Source organism: Fonsecaea erecta, assembly GCF_001651985.1.
Source record: "Fonsecaea erecta strain CBS 125763 chromosome Unknown Scaff14, whole genome shotgun sequence".
NCBI classification, from domain to species: domain Eukaryota; kingdom Fungi; phylum Ascomycota; class Eurotiomycetes; order Chaetothyriales; family Herpotrichiellaceae; genus Fonsecaea; species Fonsecaea erecta.
Genome location: NW_017387257.1, coordinates 261,081 through 282,121, shown reverse-complemented (window position 1 = coordinate 282,121; position 21,041 = coordinate 261,081). Strand labels below are relative to the sequence as shown.

General features: G+C 52.6%; 6 protein-coding genes across 6 annotated transcripts; 5 read left to right on the top strand and 1 right to left on the bottom strand.

The window, feature by feature from the left end:
* Positions 1–444: 444 nt before the first annotated feature.
* Positions 445–2,121, top strand: AYL99_11418 (hypothetical protein; the record flags this gene model as incomplete). The annotated part of the gene is made up of 3 exons (XM_018842924.1): positions 445–538; positions 588–2,060; positions 2,114–2,121. 3 exons carry the CDS (start codon positions 445–447, stop codon positions 2,119–2,121), a joined length of 1,575 nt encoding a protein of 524 aa, XP_018687684.1.
* Positions 2,122–4,455: 2,334 nt separating this feature from the next.
* AYL99_11417 (hypothetical protein) lies at positions 4,456–6,146 on the top strand (the record flags this gene model as incomplete). Its single annotated transcript, XM_018842923.1, has 6 exons — positions 4,456–4,584; positions 4,645–4,714; positions 4,775–4,923; positions 4,981–5,386; positions 5,447–6,085; positions 6,142–6,146. 6 exons carry the CDS (start codon positions 4,456–4,458, stop codon positions 6,144–6,146), a joined length of 1,398 nt encoding a protein of 465 aa, XP_018687683.1.
* Positions 6,147–8,526: 2,380 nt separating this feature from the next.
* Positions 8,527–10,668, top strand: AYL99_11416 (hypothetical protein; the record flags this gene model as incomplete). Its single annotated transcript, XM_018842922.1, has 2 exons — positions 8,527–9,610; positions 9,668–10,668. The coding sequence occupies 2 exons, from the start codon at positions 8,527–8,529 to the stop codon at positions 10,666–10,668; spliced, it is 2,085 nt and encodes a 694-aa protein (XP_018687682.1).
* An 823-nt stretch (positions 10,669–11,491) lies between these two features.
* Positions 11,492–14,042, top strand: AYL99_11415 (hypothetical protein; the record flags this gene model as incomplete). Its single annotated transcript, XM_018842921.1, has 2 exons — positions 11,492–11,743; positions 11,823–14,042. The coding sequence occupies 2 exons, from the start codon at positions 11,492–11,494 to the stop codon at positions 14,040–14,042; spliced, it is 2,472 nt and encodes an 823-aa protein (XP_018687681.1).
* Positions 14,043–16,073: 2,031 nt separating this feature from the next.
* Positions 16,074–17,266, bottom strand: AYL99_11414 (hypothetical protein; the record flags this gene model as incomplete). Its single annotated transcript, XM_018842920.1, has 3 exons — positions 16,074–16,281; positions 16,415–16,472; positions 16,522–17,266. The coding sequence occupies 3 exons, from the start codon at positions 17,264–17,266 to the stop codon at positions 16,074–16,076; spliced, it is 1,011 nt and encodes a 336-aa protein (XP_018687680.1).
* Positions 17,267–19,258: 1,992 nt separating this feature from the next.
* On the top strand, positions 19,259–20,767 carry AYL99_11413 (hypothetical protein; the record flags this gene model as incomplete). The annotated part of the gene is made up of 1 exon (XM_018842919.1): positions 19,259–20,767. The coding sequence occupies one exon, from the start codon at positions 19,259–19,261 to the stop codon at positions 20,765–20,767; it is 1,509 nt and encodes a 502-aa protein (XP_018687679.1).
* Between the last annotated feature and the right edge of the window lie 274 nt (positions 20,768–21,041).

Genomic DNA, 21,041 nt, shown 5'->3' with positions numbered 1-21,041 from the left:
AGGATTGGGAGGGGGCACATGAGCACGACTGGTGATGAGAATGGTGTGTGTACATGAGCAGAGAAAGTTTCTACGCACACAGAAAAGGACGGTGCCAGATGGACGAAGCGATGCGCCATCCGGTGTGTGCAGTTGGTGAGAGGACAAGTATGAGTGCTTCGTAGCCTCGCTCCTTCCCGCAAAATGAACCAGCACGTTGCCTGCCTACCACTGCATGCGTTGGGATGGACTGGTCATGGCAATGTCTGTCCCTCCAACACCATTCATCTCCCAGGGTAAGTGTCAGGAAAGACATTTCAAGCTTCCCAGAACCACTAGCCCAGCTTGTCTACTGGCCTTTTCCTCCTTCCTCCCTCATCTCGCTTTTGTTCGAGTCTCACGGGCTGATCGTGGCCATTGGAGTCATGCTCGTTCTGTGACAACCTTGTTTCATCGTTGAGCAGCATGGTTTCCCATACACGATCTCGGAGCAAAGGCTCATTCTCTATCTTTGCCTTTGACACTATTCGATCATTCAGTCGTGCTGGCTCGCGACAAGGTAAGAGGTTCTCGGGTTCAGGTTACCACCCTCTGACCTTTTGTTCCAGCATCTCGAATCCCTTCAAAGGATGAACTGCGTGATCGAACAGAATCCGGGCTCTCCCATCGATGTGATCCTAATGACCAACTGCCAGCCTCACCTGAGCCGATTTCTACCTACGGTGCCGTGGAGGGATCAGTCAAGTCACCACAAGAGCTGGATAACCATGATCAAGGCCAACCGCCTCAGGGAGAACCAGAGGCCGCCATGCAGCAATCCCACAGCACACGTCGTCGGGCACATCGACTGCGTCCTAAATCATGGCTGTCCTTTTCACGCTTGTCCTCCCATAATCCATATCCTCGCAGCGTCTCCACTCAACTGCCGAAAACTTGTAGTTCTTCCACTGTTGCTCGAAGTGTCATCTCCGCTCCTGTCCTTACCAGTACCACCAATGTCTCGGTCGCTCGTGCTGAAAGAGTCCATTGTGGAGAAATATCTGATGCGTCTTTTTCTCAATCAACTTGGAATTCGCAAATCGGCTGGGTTGCAACCAATAACCGGGACGCTGAAGACACATCTTGTGACGCAAAGGCTTCCAATGGACCAGCTGGAGAGAGTCACGAGCAACCTACCAAGTCGACCACGTCGAAAAGAGGACGCATTCTGCGGCTTAAGTCTGCCATCAGAAGCAAGATCCGAAATGGAAGTTTTCAGGCACAAGGTATAATCACACAGCAGAGACAACATCTGGATACAAACGGAGATGGAGAAGACGACCAAGGCCTGACATTGAACAGAGGTTTGTCCCGTCGGCGTGCAGAGACATTGAACCTCTACAAAGGCAAGATCAAAGGGCTGACAGGCAATGGCCACATTCGACGCAAGTCTGTCAATGTCAACAAAGGTGCAGCAGAATCAAGAGGCGCAAACTCGCCTCTCCTTCGCCGCGGCGACACCATCAACGTACCCACGACAGATTGCTCTAACGAACACAGCGACAATGAGTCTGCATTTGGCTCACTCACCAGATCATTCACCAGTGCTGTGGACAAGCTTGACTTTCACTCGGGTCTGCCGCAAAGCATGTCCTTCCTCAGGTCCAGATCATCCTTCTTCTATCCCAAGAAGGGAGAAAACGAAGGTGGCGCTCGAGACGAGGCGAGACGGCAATTCCCACCAATTTCGCCTTCCAAGCCAGTGCCTCCAACTGCTCAAGCGATAGCTGCGTCGTCTCAATCCGATCTCTTGGGGACTCCCGCTGCTGGGTGCCATATCCAAAAGCTACACTCGACACCACGACCTGTTGGACCGCACAATCCCGGGGCACAGGGCTCCAGACCCAACCAAGAGGACTCCACTCCCAAACAAACTGCTGTCGCGCAATTGGTGTTTTCTGCGGAAAAGAACGGCTATGTGCCCGCAGCACCGATAGCTGGATGCCCAAGAGGCATCAACCCATTACGCATGCACCCACCTGGAGACATGGCTGTAGCACCATCCATCTCATGTCAAGCAGCACAAGCGTTGCCAGTTGATCGTGAGCATACTGTTAACTTCCCACCGAGACGTACAACGACCCCCAACAGTGAGGATCATGAAGGCTCAGATACAACTTCTCTCGACGACGCTCCGATCTATTCTCCTTCTCTGGGTGATCTTAGCCAATATGCCCGTGACACACCTCGTTCAATAAGAGCCGCCCCCACTGGAAGCTGCTGGGATTCAGCCGAGAATTCAGCGTCAACTCGAAGCCGGAGCCCTGTCAAAAAGGATCTTGCAGTCAAAGGAAAGGTAGGCCCTTTGAAGAAGAGCAGGAGTGGTGTAAGTTTGTTTTCGAGATCCAAGAATGGAAACACATCAAACACCACGAATCACAGCAGAGTCCAGGCTGATTCACCGTTGTCCCAACGTGATGGCGACAAAGCGAAGATGGTGAAGAAAAGCAAGAGTCTGCATTTTGGAGGACATTTTAAGAGGAAGGATCCATCTGACCCGATGTCAACATTGGTATCGTCCGCGTTTCAACCCGCGACCCCTTCCCCACTTCGAAAGGTGATGCGCTTTGGCAGTCAATCAACACGAGGTGGCGGCAATTCTCCTACAGCACCGTCAACAAAGAAATAGAGTGGTCAAGTCTGCAGTAAACAGGTGACAACTGAAAGGACCCCGGACCTGAAAAATTGAGCCAGCCCTCGTAGGCCAAGACAGAACAGGCGAGAGCGGGCCTAGCATGGAATTGGGGACGACTGTTTAGCATGGGTATTAGATACGTTGCATGTTGTACGACAATCGAACAACTGTTCGACAGGGCGGTCCTGAATTTGGGGAGTAGAGTGATGGGAATCGTCAACCTACAGGGTAATTGAAAAATTGAGTGCAAGGTGGCTGCATGTGTTCGAAAAGATGGCTCCTTGTAATACTCCAGATTTGAGGTTTGAAAAGAGGCAGAGAGAACTTGAACTGCTATGGAGAAGATTGACCAGGAATAAGCAATGCATCGATCTGTGCATGTCTTGGTAGACTTGTGGTATCACACCGTACGAGGTATTACTTCGGACCGAACTCATCTCGACAACAACATCGGCGCCTCATTCAACTTGGCCCAAACGGGAGTGGGAAGAGTGTACCAGTACGAGTAGGTAATCAAGCCTCACTAGCCTGGTGGAGGATCCTGTGGCCAGTCAAACGCACAGGCAAGGGCTGAATGACTTTGCCCTAGAGTGTCAATAGGCTGTCAACCTTGCATGGGCTGGAGCTGGACATGGAATAGGTATGAACAAGCAAATGACCAGAGATTACATGATCCTTTTTCCATTCTTGCGCCTATTTTCTGTCAGGATGACGGCCCAGATTGGTCTATCTGGAAAATCTGGAAGCCTGGTTTTGGGATTTTTGATGGGTTGAATTTTCGATAAGAGCTCTGGTGCGCCTGATGGGGGTAGTTGTGCTCTAGCTTTGGCGGTTAATGGAGCAAGATCTGGCCCTGTAGTTTGCTAGGCCCAGTGGGTGGGCATCGAGTTTACCGCCCTGTGTTCACTCCATGGAGTCCTCGCCCTTACCCGGTTGTAGCCTCACTAGGGATTAGGCGGGTGGTAGCCATTTCACCGCCCACCAGTAAAGTGCTCTTGTACCTAACTGAAGGGACGGGATGCTACTGGAGACGGAGAACTTGCACTAGTCCACCCTGCCCACCTGCTTACACTCTATAGGCGGTCTGCTTTGTGCTGGAGCACTCCTGCCTGCTCCTTAGCCCCCAGTGTCCAGGCGCCACCCGTCACCACTGTCTCTGTTGCTGGTCACTTCTTTCCCCCTCCCTCTTATTTTCCTCATCGTTGTGCATTGTATACATTGCAAGACTCCTCCTCTACATCCCTGCTCACTGTGCTGGTCAATCCCGTCTTTGACACCATAACAGGGACCGCAGGCTCTGATATCCGGCGGCAGTCCGGGTTCCTGACCCAGGTTCCACATTTTCCAGTGGATGGCAGGCAGGCTGCGGTTGTAGCCATCGAGCCACTGCATCCAGCCATTGCTGGCTCCTGCGCAGTCTTGGCAGGAGCTGCTCGATTCTCTCTGCAGAAACTGGACTCCTTCTCTTGAGACAACACATCCTGCAGATAGTACTTGCCTATCCTCATCCTCATTGACTACACCGTTATTCCGCCGCATGTTCCTCTAGGCTTCGCTTGATCTCTTTAGAAGTGTATGTTCCTCTCTTCTGCTTGTCGCTCCTAGCAGATATTGGTGCATGTTTACTGATTTCTCTAGTCACCGCGGTGGCGGAGGTGTGAACCGCCCTGAGGCTTCACACAGCATACCTACATAGCCTCGCCGACGCCTTCTCTCTCTCTCTCCACAACCAGCCTTCTCGTCAGGTTCCTGTCCTTGCCTTCTGGCTCACGACTTAACCAGTCCGATCATACCTCACAGCCATGGCCTCATCGTCGTCCAATGTTGTTGGGGTGCATTATCGCGTCGGAAAAAAGATAGGAGAGGGCTCTTTCGGCGTCATTTTTGAAGGCACCAACCTGCTTAACAACCAACAGGTAGCAATCAAATTTGTATGCGTCATATTGTCAGAATGGTCATCATCTTTGCAGAGCTAACGAGATGCGACAAAGGAACCAAGAAAGAGCGACGCCCCTCAACTGCGCGATGAATATCGCACCTACAAGATCCTAGTCGGCTGTCGTAAGATATGCCCATTTTACCTCACGAGACTGAACTCGCGAAGCTGACCGTGTCATCTAGCTGGCATCCCCAATGTCTACTACTTTGGTCAAGAAGGTCTTCACAATATTCTTGTAATCGATCTCCTTGGCCCGAGTTTGGAAGATCTTTTCGACCACTGCAACAGACGCTTCTCAATCAAAACTGTCGTGATGGTTGCCAAACAGATGGTGTGGAGCACCCACCCATCCACTCAAAATAACTCCCAATGCTAACCTGTCCGGCAGCTCTCTAGAGTACAGACGATACACGAGAAGAATCTCATCTACCGCGACATCAAACCCGATAATTTCCTCATTGGCCGACCTGGGACGAAGGCTGCCAACGTCATTCATGTGGTAGACTTTGGAATGGCCAAACAATACCGAGATCCGAAAACGAAACAACACATTCCTTACCGTGAGCGAAAATCTCTGTCCGGCACAGCGCGGTATATGAGCATCAACACACACTTGGGACGAGAACAGTCACGACGAGACGACCTGGAAGCTCTGGGGCATGTCTTCATGTACTTTTTGAGAGGCGGATTACCCTGGCAAGGTCTGAAGGCAGCCACCAACAAACAAAAGTACGAGAAGATTGGTGAGAAGAAACAAACAACCGCCATCAAGGATCTGTGTGAGGGCTTTCCAGGTATGTTCTTTGGATTGGTTCCCTTGACTATGAGAACTTCCTGGCTAATTCGTGTTACAGAGGAGTTTAACAAGTATCTCAGCTATGTCCGTAATTTGGGCTTTGAGGATACTCCGGACTACGACTTCCTACGAGACCTGTTCACGCAAGCGCTGAAGAACACCGGTGAAGTGGAGGATGGTGAATATGACTGGATGAAGTTGAACGGCGGTCGTGGCTGGGAAGCTGTCAAACAACATCCGTCGCAACTTCACCTGCACAACGCCAACCCCCCTGCGGATGCCTCTGCTCGTGCCTTGCACGGAGCGTCTGGTGTCCGAGGGGCAGATGCTCAACGACCTTCACGAGACCGAGCAGCAATATCGGCCGACCGTTTAAACGCAGCGCAGCCCCCGCCCCCAGGGTCCCCAGCGAAGCCGGGAGTAGCGGCCATGGGGAAGAGCGCTCGAGACCGCACAAGCGGCGCCGCCGGGGGCAATCTTCCAAAGAGAAGTAGTGGGTCGGCCGGCCAACTGGACATGAACACTCCTCCAGCGAGCACCCAAGCCCAGTTCCAAAACAGCAACGCCAATCTGGTGAACCAACAGGCGAGAACAAGTCCCGCTACAGGGGCCTTACAGAACAACCAGGGGCGTCCCCCTCAACAACAGGAACCGCAACCTGGTTTCTTCCAGAAGATGGCGAAGGTGCTCTGTTGTGGTATGTTTCCCAGGCATATGAGTCTACAATGATCGGAAAATTGACATCTCCACCAGGTTGAAAATGCTGAACAAGAGAATCGCCCACCCAGCTCACTCTTCTCGGATCTCGACGGCCAATCTCCCCGTGGTCAGCGACTCGGGGTTTTGCGCCGTGGACGCAGAATTGGAGGCATCTCTCCTCCGACTGAACGCCTCGAGTTTCTTCTATTTGACATCGGTTTGTTCCAACAAAAAATTACCATAAGAACTCATGTCGTCACAAAGAGCAGGCGGTTACATGCGAGGGCTAAATTCTTAACGACGGATCACGATCACTTTGGTGCACAGCATCTTTCCTTGTTTCCTCATCTTTCCTCGGTGTGTACAAGGGTCAGCAGGGTGTTATCTATGGCAGCATTTTTTGGTTGGGGGGAGCAGGGTGTTTGAGGCGTCAACCGCACGAAGACCATCAGCGCTCCCTGGTACAACGAGGAGTCGGCAGAAAAAAATTACAACAATAACAAGAAGAGCAGCCTTTGGAGGAGAGACCAATTAAGAGTCTCGTGTTCAATTCCTTTGAAAGGCTGGAATGAACTGGTGTAAAATAGAAAAGAATGCTCACAAAAGACCCAAAAAAACATAACCAGGGGAAGAATCACGCACGGAAGGCGGTAATGAAAAGACAAAACATTTACAATATCGGATATGATCTTGAATAGAGACGCACGACAACGTCGTATCCAGGCACGGAACACGGCATCAAAAACATTTGGTTTCACCGTGGTCGGTCTGAGAAAGAATGGCTAACTTGGCAGGCACCCGCTGCACAGCCACAGCACATGTGCTAGCTACTGTGCCCGGTTCCTAACTAGTTTCCATATGCACGATTCCTGGACCCATGAGTACGATTTCGACATCACAAAGACCCAGGTTCGTTCATGCCAGGCACCAGGATCTCGAGCCAGAGGGCTGACGGCACTTTGACATACATAATGGTGATGGCCTTCATATCTATATCATTACATTACATAGACTTGGGCCCCCAACGGAGTTGGCAAAGGCCCCTCATACTGATCCAGGTAAGTACAAGTACGTGGTACTCCGTACTGATGTCAACAAGGCAGACACACCACCCAGCACTATCGGGGCTGTCGGTCATTATGGTCCGCCAGGGGGGGACGCCAGGTGATTGTGGCCTCATGGAATAGTCCGTGCAGGTGGATCGCGGGTAAAGGTCCCAGGACCAAAAGGCAACCAGGACTCCAAGGCTAGAAGATGTGGGTTTGGTCATCCGGGTTGCAGAATCTCCCTGCGTGGAATTTGGCAACTTGTCGCTGATTTGGCTTCTGACTGGTCCTGGCCAGACGGGTGGTGGGGTGATTGACGATGGGTTGGTTGATGGGTGACCTTGCCAGGCACCCAGGTACATGAGCACATACATACACGCCGCACGCAGTAAGGACGAGGTAGCACGTACAAAAGACCAAATACCTCCTCGTCGGTAGAGGCTCGGTGATCAGGGGTACCCGGGGTACCTCTATGCTTGTATTCTAGGGGCTTTAAGCATACCGCCGGCGGGCTCCTCAGGGATCTTTCGGTTGCCCTTTGGCGTGATGTTCGTCGAAGAATAGAGGGGTCGGGCTAGTCCATGGTACCTAAGGCAAAGCTCCCGCAAGACCAATGGGAGTGCTTAGACTGCCTTCCCGGCGTGGCGCTTCCCCCGTTTCAAGTGTATTTCGTTAACCACCTTTCTTTAGAAGCCCCCCATCCGGCATCTCGCATCTCACACTTACCTCGCACTCCTCCATCCCACTGTTGGCTTTCCACTCCGTATACCGCATATTTGCTGCTGCTGAGAGTCTGCACCTCTAGCACTCCCTTTGGGCTATATCGCATTTCTTTATACTCTTCTTATCATTTCCCTCCTTCGTGGACCTCTTATCTTACCGCCACCCGTCCCCGCGATTGACGCAGCTCCCCAGCTCGGCGGTGCCAGCACACATTACACTCGGCGAAGGTCTCATCTCGAGTCCGCCGCGAACCTGGATATTCTGGTTTTCGCGCTCTGAGTCGGCGTCGCAGCGACCTGAAAATACTATATCTGAATAATATCAGTCATTGACGGCGCTCTGCGACGACTTATACCATCCGGACAGCGGCATAGCCTCACTGCGCGGCTGAGTATGGCCCCCCAGCCTGAGCCGACCACACAGTGTATGAAGGCATCTTCTCTGACTGACTGCGCCACAGACTAGCTGGCAAGGTGTCCTTGGATACCACATTCTTACCTCCAGTTGAGCCTGATCTCGAGCCTTATACCAAACTCCGGCGGTCGCATACTTTCTACGGGGACCATTTTTTCTCGACGGCCCCAAGTGATTCATCATCCTTCCCACCGGGTCCCTTCTCCGCACCTCGTCTAAATTGGTCGTTCGTACCTGAGCGGTTGGGTTACAAAAGATGGACAATGCCCGAGGGAGATCTCCCTCAAGAGGCAATGCGCAGCACATAAGCCCTCAGCCTTCCCCAAACCACTACCCCGGCATTGTACCCGGAGTCGACCCCTCCATTCAACAAGCCCTGACCACCGGCAAGTTCAATACATCCAGCAACGCCTTCAACAACCCCTTTCTTGCTTCTCAGCAACAAGGCGGCCTCCAACCTGACCCCAACGAAGCGAGTTTCTATGACAACAGCCAGTATCAGAGCCTCTACCAAGACGCTCAGTTCGGAGGCCAGGGTCTAGATCAGTCCTTCAACAACGGTGGCTTTATGTATCAGGGTGATGACATGGCCAGCGATTACAGCCAGACGTACTCCTTGAACCCTCCATTCGACATGAACCCTCAGAACAACGTGAACCCAGCCGAGTTGAGTAAGGTGTCTCCTCCTCAGGACCATCAGTCACCGAATCTGCATCCTCCTGAGAACCACTCGTCTCAACCGGGCTCGCCTGCTTCGACCAACGGCCAATTCTACACCCCTCAGCATTCAAGAAATGCCTCCCTTGACCCTTCCAGTGCCTATTCCGGCCTAAGCTTCCAACAGCATCGGAGAGCGCCATCGGAGCATAGCGATATCTCGTCCGCAAATCATTCACCCTACCTTTCTCACACAGAATTACACAACGCAGGAGTTGAGATCAGCCATTCGCCCTACCTTCCCGCGCAACCGGACACGAGTAACGCGTTCGGGATGGAAAGCTTCAGTCTAGGTGATCAGGCCCCGTACCGGTCTCCCAGACTTATGCCAAACATGGAAGCCAACCAACCGGGTCTGGGACTGGATGGAAGTGGCTTGCGCTTGGGACAGCCCTTGGGAATTCCTGTGCCCGACGTGTATACCACACAAGGGCCCCAATATCAGCCCGCGATTGTTCCGAGCAATCATATGCGGAATACCTCAATGGTCTCGGATATTGGCCAAGCTGATCAATTCCAACCTCCCACAATCAACATCGAACCGGCGCCTGTTTCGAGACAACAAAGCTTTGGACCGCAAGGCGAAGCCACCGAGGGTGCTTTGAGCCCCCCCTCCAACAACAGTATGCTGCTATCCCGCTCCAACTAACATTGCGAAGAAAAGCTAACTCGAGATGCAGGGGGCCGGAACCGAAGCAAATCCGATGTCACATTCACACGTCCTTTGTCAAGGTCGGGTTCGCCAGGGCTCATTGCGACCAATGCCAACCGCAACAGTCTCTCTGTTCGGTCCAGCACTCCTGAAAGAGGTCAATCACTGTCTCGGGAATCCTCTCCGGGACCGGGGGTGCAATCTGGGCGGATTGACAAGAACCGTCGAGCTAGCACCTCGTCAATGGGTCAAAGTAGGGATTATATTTTGGATCTCGCCGATCCCACCAGGCCTAATGCATCTCCATCCGGATCAAATACGAGAGTCCAAAAACACCCAGCCACGTTCCAATGCAATCTCTGCCCGAAACGGTTCACAAGGGCCTACAATCTACGATCGCATCTACGAACACATACCGATGAACGACCTTTCGTGTGTACAGTGTGTGGAAAAGCGTTTGCTAGACAACATGATCGGAAACGCCATGAAGGCTTACATAGCGGGGAGAAGAAATTCGTTTGCAAAGGCGAGCTCCATTCAACACCAGGTCAGCATTGGGGGTGCGGAAGACGGTTTGCCAGAGCGGATGCCCTTGGTAGGCATTTCCGCAGTGAAGCCGGGCGAATATGCATCAAACCTCTCCTGGAAGAAGAGAAAGCCGAGCGGCAGAACAGAGCGATGATGGAGCAGCAGCAGCACCAGCAAGCACATTTTGTTCAACAGGGCGGGTTGCAACCCGTTCCTCAACCAATGATGATTGGCATGGACCCCACCACGGGTGCCGGTGGCTTCGCCCTACCTGCAGCGCTCCTGCAGCAGTATCCCGCATTGCAGAATATCGATTGGTCGCAGATCTCGACTGTCGACGATCAAGGAGACCTCAGCGATGTGGGCGGTATGGGAAGAGGAGGCTTCGACGCATCAAGTGGTGGAGAATATTACGATGAGGACGTATCCGACGGTTACGTCAGTGGAAACGGAATGGATTTTTCGAATCCCGGGGCGCAGCAGATGTATATGGGGAGCTAAGTCTATATCGAGGTTGCTTTTCTTTTATTGCTTTCTGGGATTTTGCGCTTTTGATGATATCCCTGGTTTGTTCTTGTCTTCTTTCTTTTTGGCTGGCCTGATGATCAGAGACAGTTTCGGATGTTTGATAGACTGCTTGTTTCAATGATCCTGATGACAAGGCTGGATGGCAACAAGGGAGAACGCAACGGGCTTCGGATAAGCCCAAAGATACCACCCCTGTAATGATGTCAATGAAATGATGCAGTTGATGGACTCTCTCAAACCGTGTCGTGCTGGAAGCATGTCTGTGACAAAGCCTAGGCGAAGGTTCGAAGACGTAGCCCGGTGAGAGGTTGGACAGATCTGCGGCTCTTGTGAAAAGAGCGTCTCGGAGTCCCGTCATGTCATGCCGACAAACAACACTTTGGTGGAAGCAAAGTGCGTCTGCTTGATGTCAGAAGCAGTGGAAGTCTCTCTGGATATATACAGCAAAGACATGCCGGTGCTGCTGAAGGGCTCCCAAGGGGATGTTGCTCATCTCGTAACGTAATCAGATGCCAAGCCGCCAAGCCTTCCCCGTTCCTAAAACCAACTTCAACCTCATCCATACTCTCTATTTCTGCCTCTGCCAGTTTCACATCGTATTCGACAGTGCGCTCACTCGTCTTCACTGCGGGTGTGGCAGAAAGATGGGTGAGCACACTGTCGCTAGCGCCAAGCGCTGGCTGCCGCAACACATCCAACGCTCTGAAGGAGTCATGGCTGATGTCGTTCTTCTACTGCCACTCGCACTCCTCCCAACCGCGCTGCATCGCTGCAAAGCGTTCGCACACCTACTGCGATGGGTCGAAACAACGAGAGGAAGGCTGCGCGCCATGCCCGCATCACTCAAGACTTCTTTGACCAGGTTCCGGAATCATCTACTGGAAATCCGGCCAAGCCATCTGTCAACCCCTCGTCCATTTCTTTGCCCACGCAAATTGAAAAAGCTCTTGACTCCTTTGTCACTGCGAGCGCTGCCAACCCTGCCAATCGTCGTGTCCTAAGTGCGACCTTCCAAGCGTTTGATCTGAAGGACGACTACAGACAAGTTGTGCGTTTCTGCCATCCCCAGAAAGTGAAAAAGCTGTTTCGAATCTGCTCATGCTGACACAACTCTGTCTCTGTTTCAGGCCTGCTTGCTCGGAGAGCGTATCTACCACACGTTCGAGAGGAACAAGGACGCTGCTCGAGACCTCCTCACTCACCTCTTTACTACTGCTTACTTGACTATCAACAAGTCGACTGGCAGGAGAGTGTGGCGTATCGACAAGGACGTCAAATTCGAGATCGTTGAAGCTATCCACTCCCGGAAACTAATCGGCCTCTTCACTCACGAGAGACTGCTCAAAAACTCCAATCCCCCTGCTACCGAATACGTTATCGACAGCCCGACCTGCCTCGACGAATTCGACGTGATTGGCATCATTGTTGACTTCTTCCTGGACTGGTCGGTTGAGTGCGCAGAATTCCTTCGCCGTCATCCAGATCTCAAAGATCTCGACATCTCCCTTCCAGAATACCGTGACCAACACGCTCCCTTTGTCTCCATCGGCATCATCGAAATCGGCGCTGCTATCAAAACTGGAAAGTCAATTGACCTTGACCCTCGACCTCTTGAGTTCTTTATCGCCGTTAGACTCAATAAAATGGCCGAGGAACAGAACCTCTTCATCCAGGGGAAGCCAAAGATGGCGACCCGCAAGAACAAGGGTGAGGGCAAAGCGAAGACTACTGAACCCGCCGCCGCTGCCACCGCGATTGTGCACACTGCCAAGGTTGGCGTGGACATGCAAGATGACAACAAACCAGCCTCCAAGTTGGATCTCGCTACTGAAAGTGCGAAAGACGAAGACAATGTCACCAAGGATGACGCTGCCGCCGCTGAACCCACTGTCCCCAAGATGGAGTCCACTTCTGAGACTGTCAAAGACAAACAGGTCGACAAGCATGCCACTGCTCCTCCTGTTGCTGACGCTGCAGCTGCAGCTGAATCCACTGGCACAAAGATAGCGTCCGCCACTGAAGTCGTCAAAGACACACATGTCGACAATCGTGCCACCGCTCTCTCTGACCTTCTCGCTGACCTTGCCACCAACACTATGGTCCACAGTTCTGACATTCCTGTCACCTTTGATGCCGGTGTCGCGAATCTGACTGCTGAAGCTCGAAATTTGTCCATCAACGCTCTCGGCAACGGAGACCATCCTTTTGGTCTTCGTAATTATCGTCCAAGAGCCCCCGCTGCCACCGCAGGAGATGACAATCCACTCAGTCTACGTTCACGACTCCCTGCTGCATCTGTCGTCCACACCGATATGGAAACCGACGCTGACGGCCCTCGTCCTGCCCACACTCCTGTCCCTGACGAGGATCCACACGCTTATCGTGCTGAGAGAATTCGTGCGAGACTCCGCCTGCACAACATTATTGCCGATACTGATGGTCCTCCGAGCGCCCCTATTATTAATGATCCACGCCATCGTCGTCATGAAAGACTTATGCGTGAGAGACTTAGTGCCCTGGTTACCGACACTGCTGCTCCCACTGCGCCTTCGCCCATGCCTGCGACCGACTTGGCTGATCCTTCTGAATGCACTGCAACTCCTCCCAGCGCTCCTGTTTCCCGCGAGGGTTTACAGGCTCGTCTTGCTGAGGCACCTCGTGCACGCACCAACCAGGCTGCTGCCGCTACTGCCAACTCTTCCATGCCTGCGACTGACGCCTCTGGTATTGCCGAACGCACTGCTGGCACTGCTGCTCGTGGTGCTCGTGGTAGTCGCCGTGCTCGCGCTGGCCGTCGCCATGCTTCCGCAGCAGCTGCCGGAACCCGCAACACTGCCGCTCAGCCACAAGAGACTGCCACCCAGCGCCTTGCCAGGGACAGACTCTACCAGGAACTCCAGGATCTTGTCAACACCGACTTCCCTAATGCCGCTGCTCGCCGCACTGCCTTTGCACAGGCCAGACAGCGCCTTCTCCGTTCGGAGACCGTGGCGGCCGCACGTGGCGAACAGCCATTGCGTGCCACTGCCACCAGAGCGACCCAAGAAGCACTTAACATCGGGCGTGACGATGCGTTGAACGCGGCCCGGCAACAACACGCTGCGGAGGCTGCTCGGATGAGGGCTACCGGAACCGGAACGGAGGCGAATGCCCGGGCTCGAGAGCAGGGGTTCGGTTTTGACATTGGTGGGATGCCTGGGTGGTACGGTCAGTTGGAGGCCATGCAGATCCAAGCTCTTCAGCCCAAGAAGGGTGGTGGCAAGAAGGAGGGCGAGGAGGCCGGCGGTGAGGACGAGAAGAAGGAAGAGAAGGAGAAGGAGAAGGGTGGTGACGCCGAGGAGAAGTGAGTTATCGATCAACTCAGATCGACAATTCACTTCTCCTCAGGCAATTCCCTTACAAAGCCGTGTGGCTCGAGGGCCTGGAGACATGGGGTAAGACAAGGCAGGCTCGCCCACGGCGCGTTCGGTTGAAAGCCAGGCGTCACACTTCACAAGTGTGTTTGTTACGAGTAACCACGATGCTCACATGAAGGTCCTGCTCCCCCATCAAGGGGTTGAGCCACTGACTGCACTTTCAGAGTGCCATAAATGCCAAAAAAACTGATTTCACAATGTCTTCTCTTCCCTTCCCTCCTCTTCTCTTCACTTCACTTCACTTCACTTCACTTCACTTTGCTTTTTGTTGTCGCTGTCGTCGCCGCCACTTCTCTACCCAATGGCGGTGACGCCGCCTATCCTCACTACCGCCTTTCCTTCGCGCGATGACCATGACGCCGCCTGCACTCACAACCCACCATCATATCACAATCATGATGTTGATGTTGAAGACAACGTCGACGACGACCGGGGGCTAATCGATCCGCTGATCGCCCGTCGCGTCGCGCGTCATTGATCGACTAACTGGCTGGGCTGGGCACCAAGCACGCTGGCTCGCTCGCTTCTTCTCAAGGACCGCCCCTCGTCTTTGTATCCATTGTCCAGCGACAGACCACACACCGCGGCCGGCGCATCAGCTTCTTTCTATCTTCTCTGTCCCGACCGCCCGCCACCTGCCGTGTCCTTCTCCTTCACCTCACTGTTGTCCTTGCATCCCCCTCATGCCCTGTGGTTCTGTGAGGCAGTTAGGTACCTCTCAGATGGAGGCGGCGGCGAGGAGGAGACATATATATGTATATATATATATATGTGTGTGTGTGTGTGTGTGTGTGTGTGTTGGTCTTGGGAAGCTGAGATGACAGTGACGATATCGATGACGTCGTCGTCGTCGTCGTCGTCTCTCGTCCCATGATCTATCTAGTCCATACGTGCGTTCCCTAGCCTGGCCTGCCCTGGCGGTGTGGTATGGTATGGTATTTCAGGCAGTGAGTGAGTGATCTGGGCCACAGAGTTGGTTCGTTTGCTGCACGGATCTTGAGTGAGAGTGAGAGAGGGAGGGGAGTGTAGGGACAGAAACAGAGAGGGCACGCGCTGCGTTCTGAGCTGATCATCAATGGTGGCCGTGCTGTGCTGTGCTGTGCTGTGCTGTGCTTTGCAGATTGAGATGTACTTGCTGTTTGCCTAAGCTTTTTTTTTCTTTGCATCGTATACAGAGCTGTGCTTTTGATTGTGCGGATGACACGCTGTGTTTATTCATAACTTCATCAAGATTCATTTTGTCTCTATACACATATGTCCCTGTGTCTATCGATCTATGTCTATCATATATCCATGTCTGTAATATGTTCAATGTAATAATACCTACTTGTTGTTGTGGTTGCTGTTGCTGGCTGCCGTTACATGTGTCCTCTTATTCAATTCCTAGATCTCGCAAGGTAAGCTCCTAACTCCCGTATCAAAAAGAAACGTCCATCAAGACGAACGCCGTGTGCCACGCCAGGCCAGTCAGTGTATGAACATATATACAGACAGACAGACAGACAGACAAAAATCTTTGTAGCGAAGTAAGTTAAGGGGTTCGAGGTGGAAGGCCCAGATCGCATGGCTTCGAACATACACGGAGGTATGTAGCCACATCCGCCCAGCTGTTCATGCTATATCCCTGAGCTTCGTGTACCTTCGTTGTCACACCCCGCGCGACCCCACGCTCTTGGGTCCTTGGTCCCGCGTCGTTCATGAAGAAGGGCCAACATCCATCATCGTGGTTGAGCGGCTGATGGGATGGCTTTTCCTGGTTACTTGGATTCGTCGAGTGTCTCATGTAAAACGTACCTTGGGTGCGAGAGGTGCTTTAAAGGGAGGAAGAGGAGGAGCTTCCTGAGGAGCATGCAGTATGCAAGCCAGCGCCCTTGTAGGAGTCGTTGCGGATCAAAGTAGTCCCGGCGAACACCATTTTTAAAGTCTTTTTTCACAGTAACTTCCTCAGGATAAGAAAACTTTTCAAGCCTCTTCTCGGCCACTCTTCTCTCTTTCCACCTCGACGGACTCGTCAGGAGGCGTGGAGGGCATGCTTGGCGGGTTGTACTCCTTGGGGGCGGCCGCCGACACGATAGATGACGATCGAGGGGGGATGTATCCGCTGGACAGACGTGGGAAGCAGAATCCTGGGTGGAAGGCCGTTTGGACCAGTGTGGCTATCACAACCATACTATATGGCGAGAGCGTTAATTAGTCATGTGGCATTCTTACATGGTCTCATGGGAACGGTGTGATTGCGTGAGGTAAAGGAAATCATGGGGAGCGGCGGCAGGGAGACTGCAGAGAGAAAGGCCGGTACATACCATCCGTCAAGAGCGATGAAAGCAGGCTCGAACTGCATCACCGGGCTTGCCCATCCACCTGTAGCTCATCAGTCATGTGTCTTTCCTTCCGGAAGTTCTCTACTCACCTGCCATCTCCACGATACGGTAGATACACCGGATCACAATGGCCACATAGGTAATGATAAACCCATATACAAACAGCCGGAATTTTCGGTCGTTCAGAAAACCACTGGCCTCGGCGGAAAGGGGCTCGTTGTGTGCTCGCCAGCGGCGGAAGACATACCATGATGCCGCACCGCCAAAGAAGAACAAGGTGACCACTTGCCAGGCGATACCCGCCATCATCAAGTCATCACCAGTGTCTTGTTGGGATTGGTTGTCGTCGGCGGTGGCAGCCATGCCACCACCGATGGCCTGGAGCACCAGTGATATAAGATCTCCCGTGATGAAGATCCATGTGTACCAGTTCGGTTTGATTTTGGAGTACTCCGGCCCGAAAACCAGGGTTATGTGCTTGAGAACCAGGTAGATGGCGGCAGAATTGAACGCAGGACCCAAGATCAGGCAGCAAATCTGGATCTCAAAGCCGATCGAGTCGAAAGGATTGTGGTGTAGGATCACACGGCCAACGTATCCGAGCGACTGGTCGACGCAGGCCAGCAACATGGCGATCAGATACGTCCATGTCTTGTACCGGATGCCGAAAAGGAGTTGAAAGGCACCACACATAGCAAAAAAGGCCACGAAGAAGGCATTTGCACCGATCGAGGGATAGTACCCGTAGATGGAGTTCTCGACCGGGCACCGGGGTGTGACTTCCGTGCAGTTGGAAAGGGGTAGGTAAAAGGTTGAATTGACGCTGTTGGCCATATTCTGGGAAAGCTGGGGAAAAGGAGTGGAAGAAAATGATGCACAATGGGCCTGGAGCGGAAAGAGGGAGGCAATAGCAATGGTACTGTGTTTGCACGAGTCAAAGGAAAAAGAAACCCATACCGGGAAACACCTATATGTACTCAAGGAATCTTCCAGGCACCGACGAAACCAGGGTCAACGACATAAGCAGCAAAACAAGGCTTTCGGAGTACCAGAGACGTGAACCGAGTACGTCCAGGTCGCCGGGTTGTACCTCGTACAGGCAAGGCCGAAGGCAGGACGAGAGGGCCATTGTGGTGGATACACGAGGGCTGTTTCGAGATCTGAAAAAGCCTTGGTTGCCCGACTCGGGGATTTTTAATGCATCTGCCGTATGGTTGGGTAGCGTCATTGACGATGACGACCATGACCCAATAGCAGTGCCACGGCACGAGCAAGGCTCTGCAGCTGAGGCTTCTGCTCGTGAAGAAACATTGGGCGCTGTGGTGTGATCTCGCAAGCTCAGCCCTAAAGAGGTTAAAGGATGAGGCTATATCCACCGGCCCAGCTGCAAGGGAATCCAGGCGACGGGGCGGAAGTGCGTCTTCCGTACTCGGTATTCTTCTTACCAAAGCCTCATCTTTATTCAGGATACTTGGAGGACCAAGAGAATTAGGCCCACCCAAATTGTGCCATTCTCCTATAAAGGGACCTGTTTGCGATGTCAAGCTGAGGTTGAGATGAGGAAGTCAGGATCCGGAGGCTAGTGAGGCCGGCACAACGTTAAGTCCGTGCCGAGAATCTTCGCAACCCACAACAACGCAGTCACAGTCGAACATATGCTCTCTCACTCTCTCTCTCTCCCATTACTCAACTTGACATCACTGTGCTGGGATGGGACCTCTTCCTTCAAGCAGTATCCGGTGTCTTACCTGCTTCTCTGGCTTCAAACCCCAACCAGCGAGCACTGTGCCTATCGATTTCGAAAGGTGCAATCCAGTCCCTGCATGCGTATTTCGTGTCCAAACCCGAGATACGACCCGAGGGAGCCGCTCCTCTAATGGGTCGACGACTCGGATATAGCCTCCTCTCCCCAAACCTAAAACATTGCCTGCTCCCTGACGCGGATCGGTGAGGGGTCGTTGACAGAATTACTACAAAGAGATGCTGTGCAGGACATTCAAAGGGGCCAACATGGACTGCGACCTGACCTCCCCATCCCTTGTTGAGCGGGAAATCCCCAGCACGGATCCCACGTCCAGATACACGGCCTTCCTAGACACAAAAGAGATTGTGCCAGAATTTCCCCCTTTGATTCTGTGCTTGGCAAAAAATGGATGGACGTGACAGATCGTGGTCTCTGCACAAATTTGAACGGTAGGATTTGGTATACTGGCAGGTAGTGGCATTGTGACTTTGGTTTATGCTCTAACTCGAGAACAGTATCTGCAGATGCGGTGCAGGAAGGGGGAGATGTTTAGAGATGAGTTCTGACGATAACTACAGGGGTTGCAATCTCTTGGTTTCCCACTGATGGCCATAATCGAGGTTGACAGTTGCCAAAGCCCCTTGACACTCCTGACGGTAGACGCATAGGTTCAACAAGGGCGTTGGAATGCACGAGACGGTCCTATGCTAATTTCGCTCTGACCACCGCGACTTTTCAAACCTCCTCCCTTGACACGGTGAGCACATCGACTCGAACATCTCAGCAAGGGATGAATCTACAAAAATGTCCTCAACGCCAGACTGAGTTCTCGGCGGCGGGTCACCGCGTTGCCTAGAGGGTCTCTGCTTTACGTGGTTATCGCTCGGAATGTGATCCCAGCATGACATCGGCACCTGCGAAATTCCCACCTGGTTTCGCTTTCTTCATCCAGGTCATATTCTGGCGTGAGACAGCTGCTGCAGGTTACTGTGTCTGCCATTCATTTTCACTAACGAAAGTACCGTCTTTGGTTCCTGGGGTAGACTTCACGGCAAAGGCTTTCTGGTGCCCTCCTCACCAACATGGACCAGTATATACCTCTCCCTAGAGAGAGCCATACGAGTGATCATACGGATGATTTTGAGCTCTCAGACATCGACATCGAAAAATTTCCCGAACAACCCCTACCCAGGTGGTATCGGTTGTCCAGCTGGGGGATATCGTCGAGATGGCAGGTTCCATCAGGTTGGGGCTTGAGGCCAACCAACTCGATCAACCGAAAGACGATCCCGTCTCTCATCCTCGCCGGTATCCTGACTGCGCTGCCACGTTTTCTGCGACCGGAGGGGTTAAAAAGACAGAAAAAGCTGCATCCAACTGCTTACCTTGATGCTTTAAGAGGCTGGGCAGCATTCTTCGTCTTTCGTTTTCATATGTACTACAACAAAACGTCGTTCCTCGAGCTACCGGTTTTTCGCGGTCTCCTCAACGGTCGCGCCATGGTAGAGGTTTTCTTCGTCATCTCCGGATACGTGCTTAGTTACCGACTTCTCAAGATGATGCGCACTCAACGGCCAGATCTCCTTCGGGCATTGGCTTCATCAACATTCAGACGATGGTTTCGACTATTCATACCGACAGGCCTCGGCTCGTTCATCGTCGCCCTGACCTCATATTTCGGCTGGTGTCGAGGAGATCTTCGCCAGGGCACTTTCCTCGCTCAGATATGGGATTGGTTCTGGGATTTTGGCTCGACCACCAACCCTTTCGCCGATATCAAAGGCTGGTGGTACCCCAGTGTCTTCCGCACGAAGTACCTCGATCCTATGTGGACTATTCCTGTCGAGTTCAGAGGAAGCATGGTGCTTTTCGCCTTTTGTGCCGTTGCTGCTTTCCTAACTACGAAAGGTCGGAGGATCTGTTGTACTGTCATGATACTTGCCTGTTACTACTGGTGGACCATCTACGCTGCCCTGTTTCTGATCGGTCTTATGATCGCGGATCTTTCGTTCGACCACCACCCCGAACGGCTGCACCCCATGCCCCTTCCACAACAACACGGCATCGAAACATCATCAATCCGCAAGATTAGTAGGCAAGTCCTTAACAAAGTCGGGTGCAGCTTCCTTGTGGTCGTCGCACTATTTCTCTTCGGACAGCCGCAGGACGGATGGAGCTATCAGGGACCATTCCCATTCGACTATCTCAGCAAAGTCATACCATCGTGGTATCCTCTCGAGCTGAGTGAATACTTCTGGCTCAGTATCGGAGCGGCTCTTCTGGTTTTCGCCTTGGACAACTGTCGCATGCTCCAGATTCCTTTCGAACTTGGTTTTTCTCAATATCTGGGGGACCTCTCGTTTGGCATTTACGTTATGCATGACATCGTCAACTGGTGCTTTTATGAACCCATTGTTGAACCATGGCGTGCTGCACACCTTGGTGACGGCTACTGGTCAGGCCTGCCAGGGATGATAATCACGACAATTGTGGTGCTCTGGACGGCGGATTATTTCTCCAGGGTCGATGCTCGGGTTGTGTGGTTTGGCAAATGGCTGGAGTCGAAAATCTTTGTCAAGCTGGAAAGTTGAGTGGAGGACAATTGACGCAAGTTGAAAGATTGAGGTCATTGTTATTCTATATTATTTAGCATCTTTTGTGCGATATGGTTTGAGGCTACGGGGTCTTTTGTGGACTGCATTTCCCGGAGTTGAGGTCAATCTTCCCAGGATATAGTGGTATTTTATAGAGCCCGTAGTGCCTGTCACAGTTCCGGCTGTCTGTTGTTTCGGATACATTAGGGCTTTTTTCTTTGATCTTCCACCCTCTACAACCAGCCTGCTTGCTCTAAACAAAGGCTCTCCT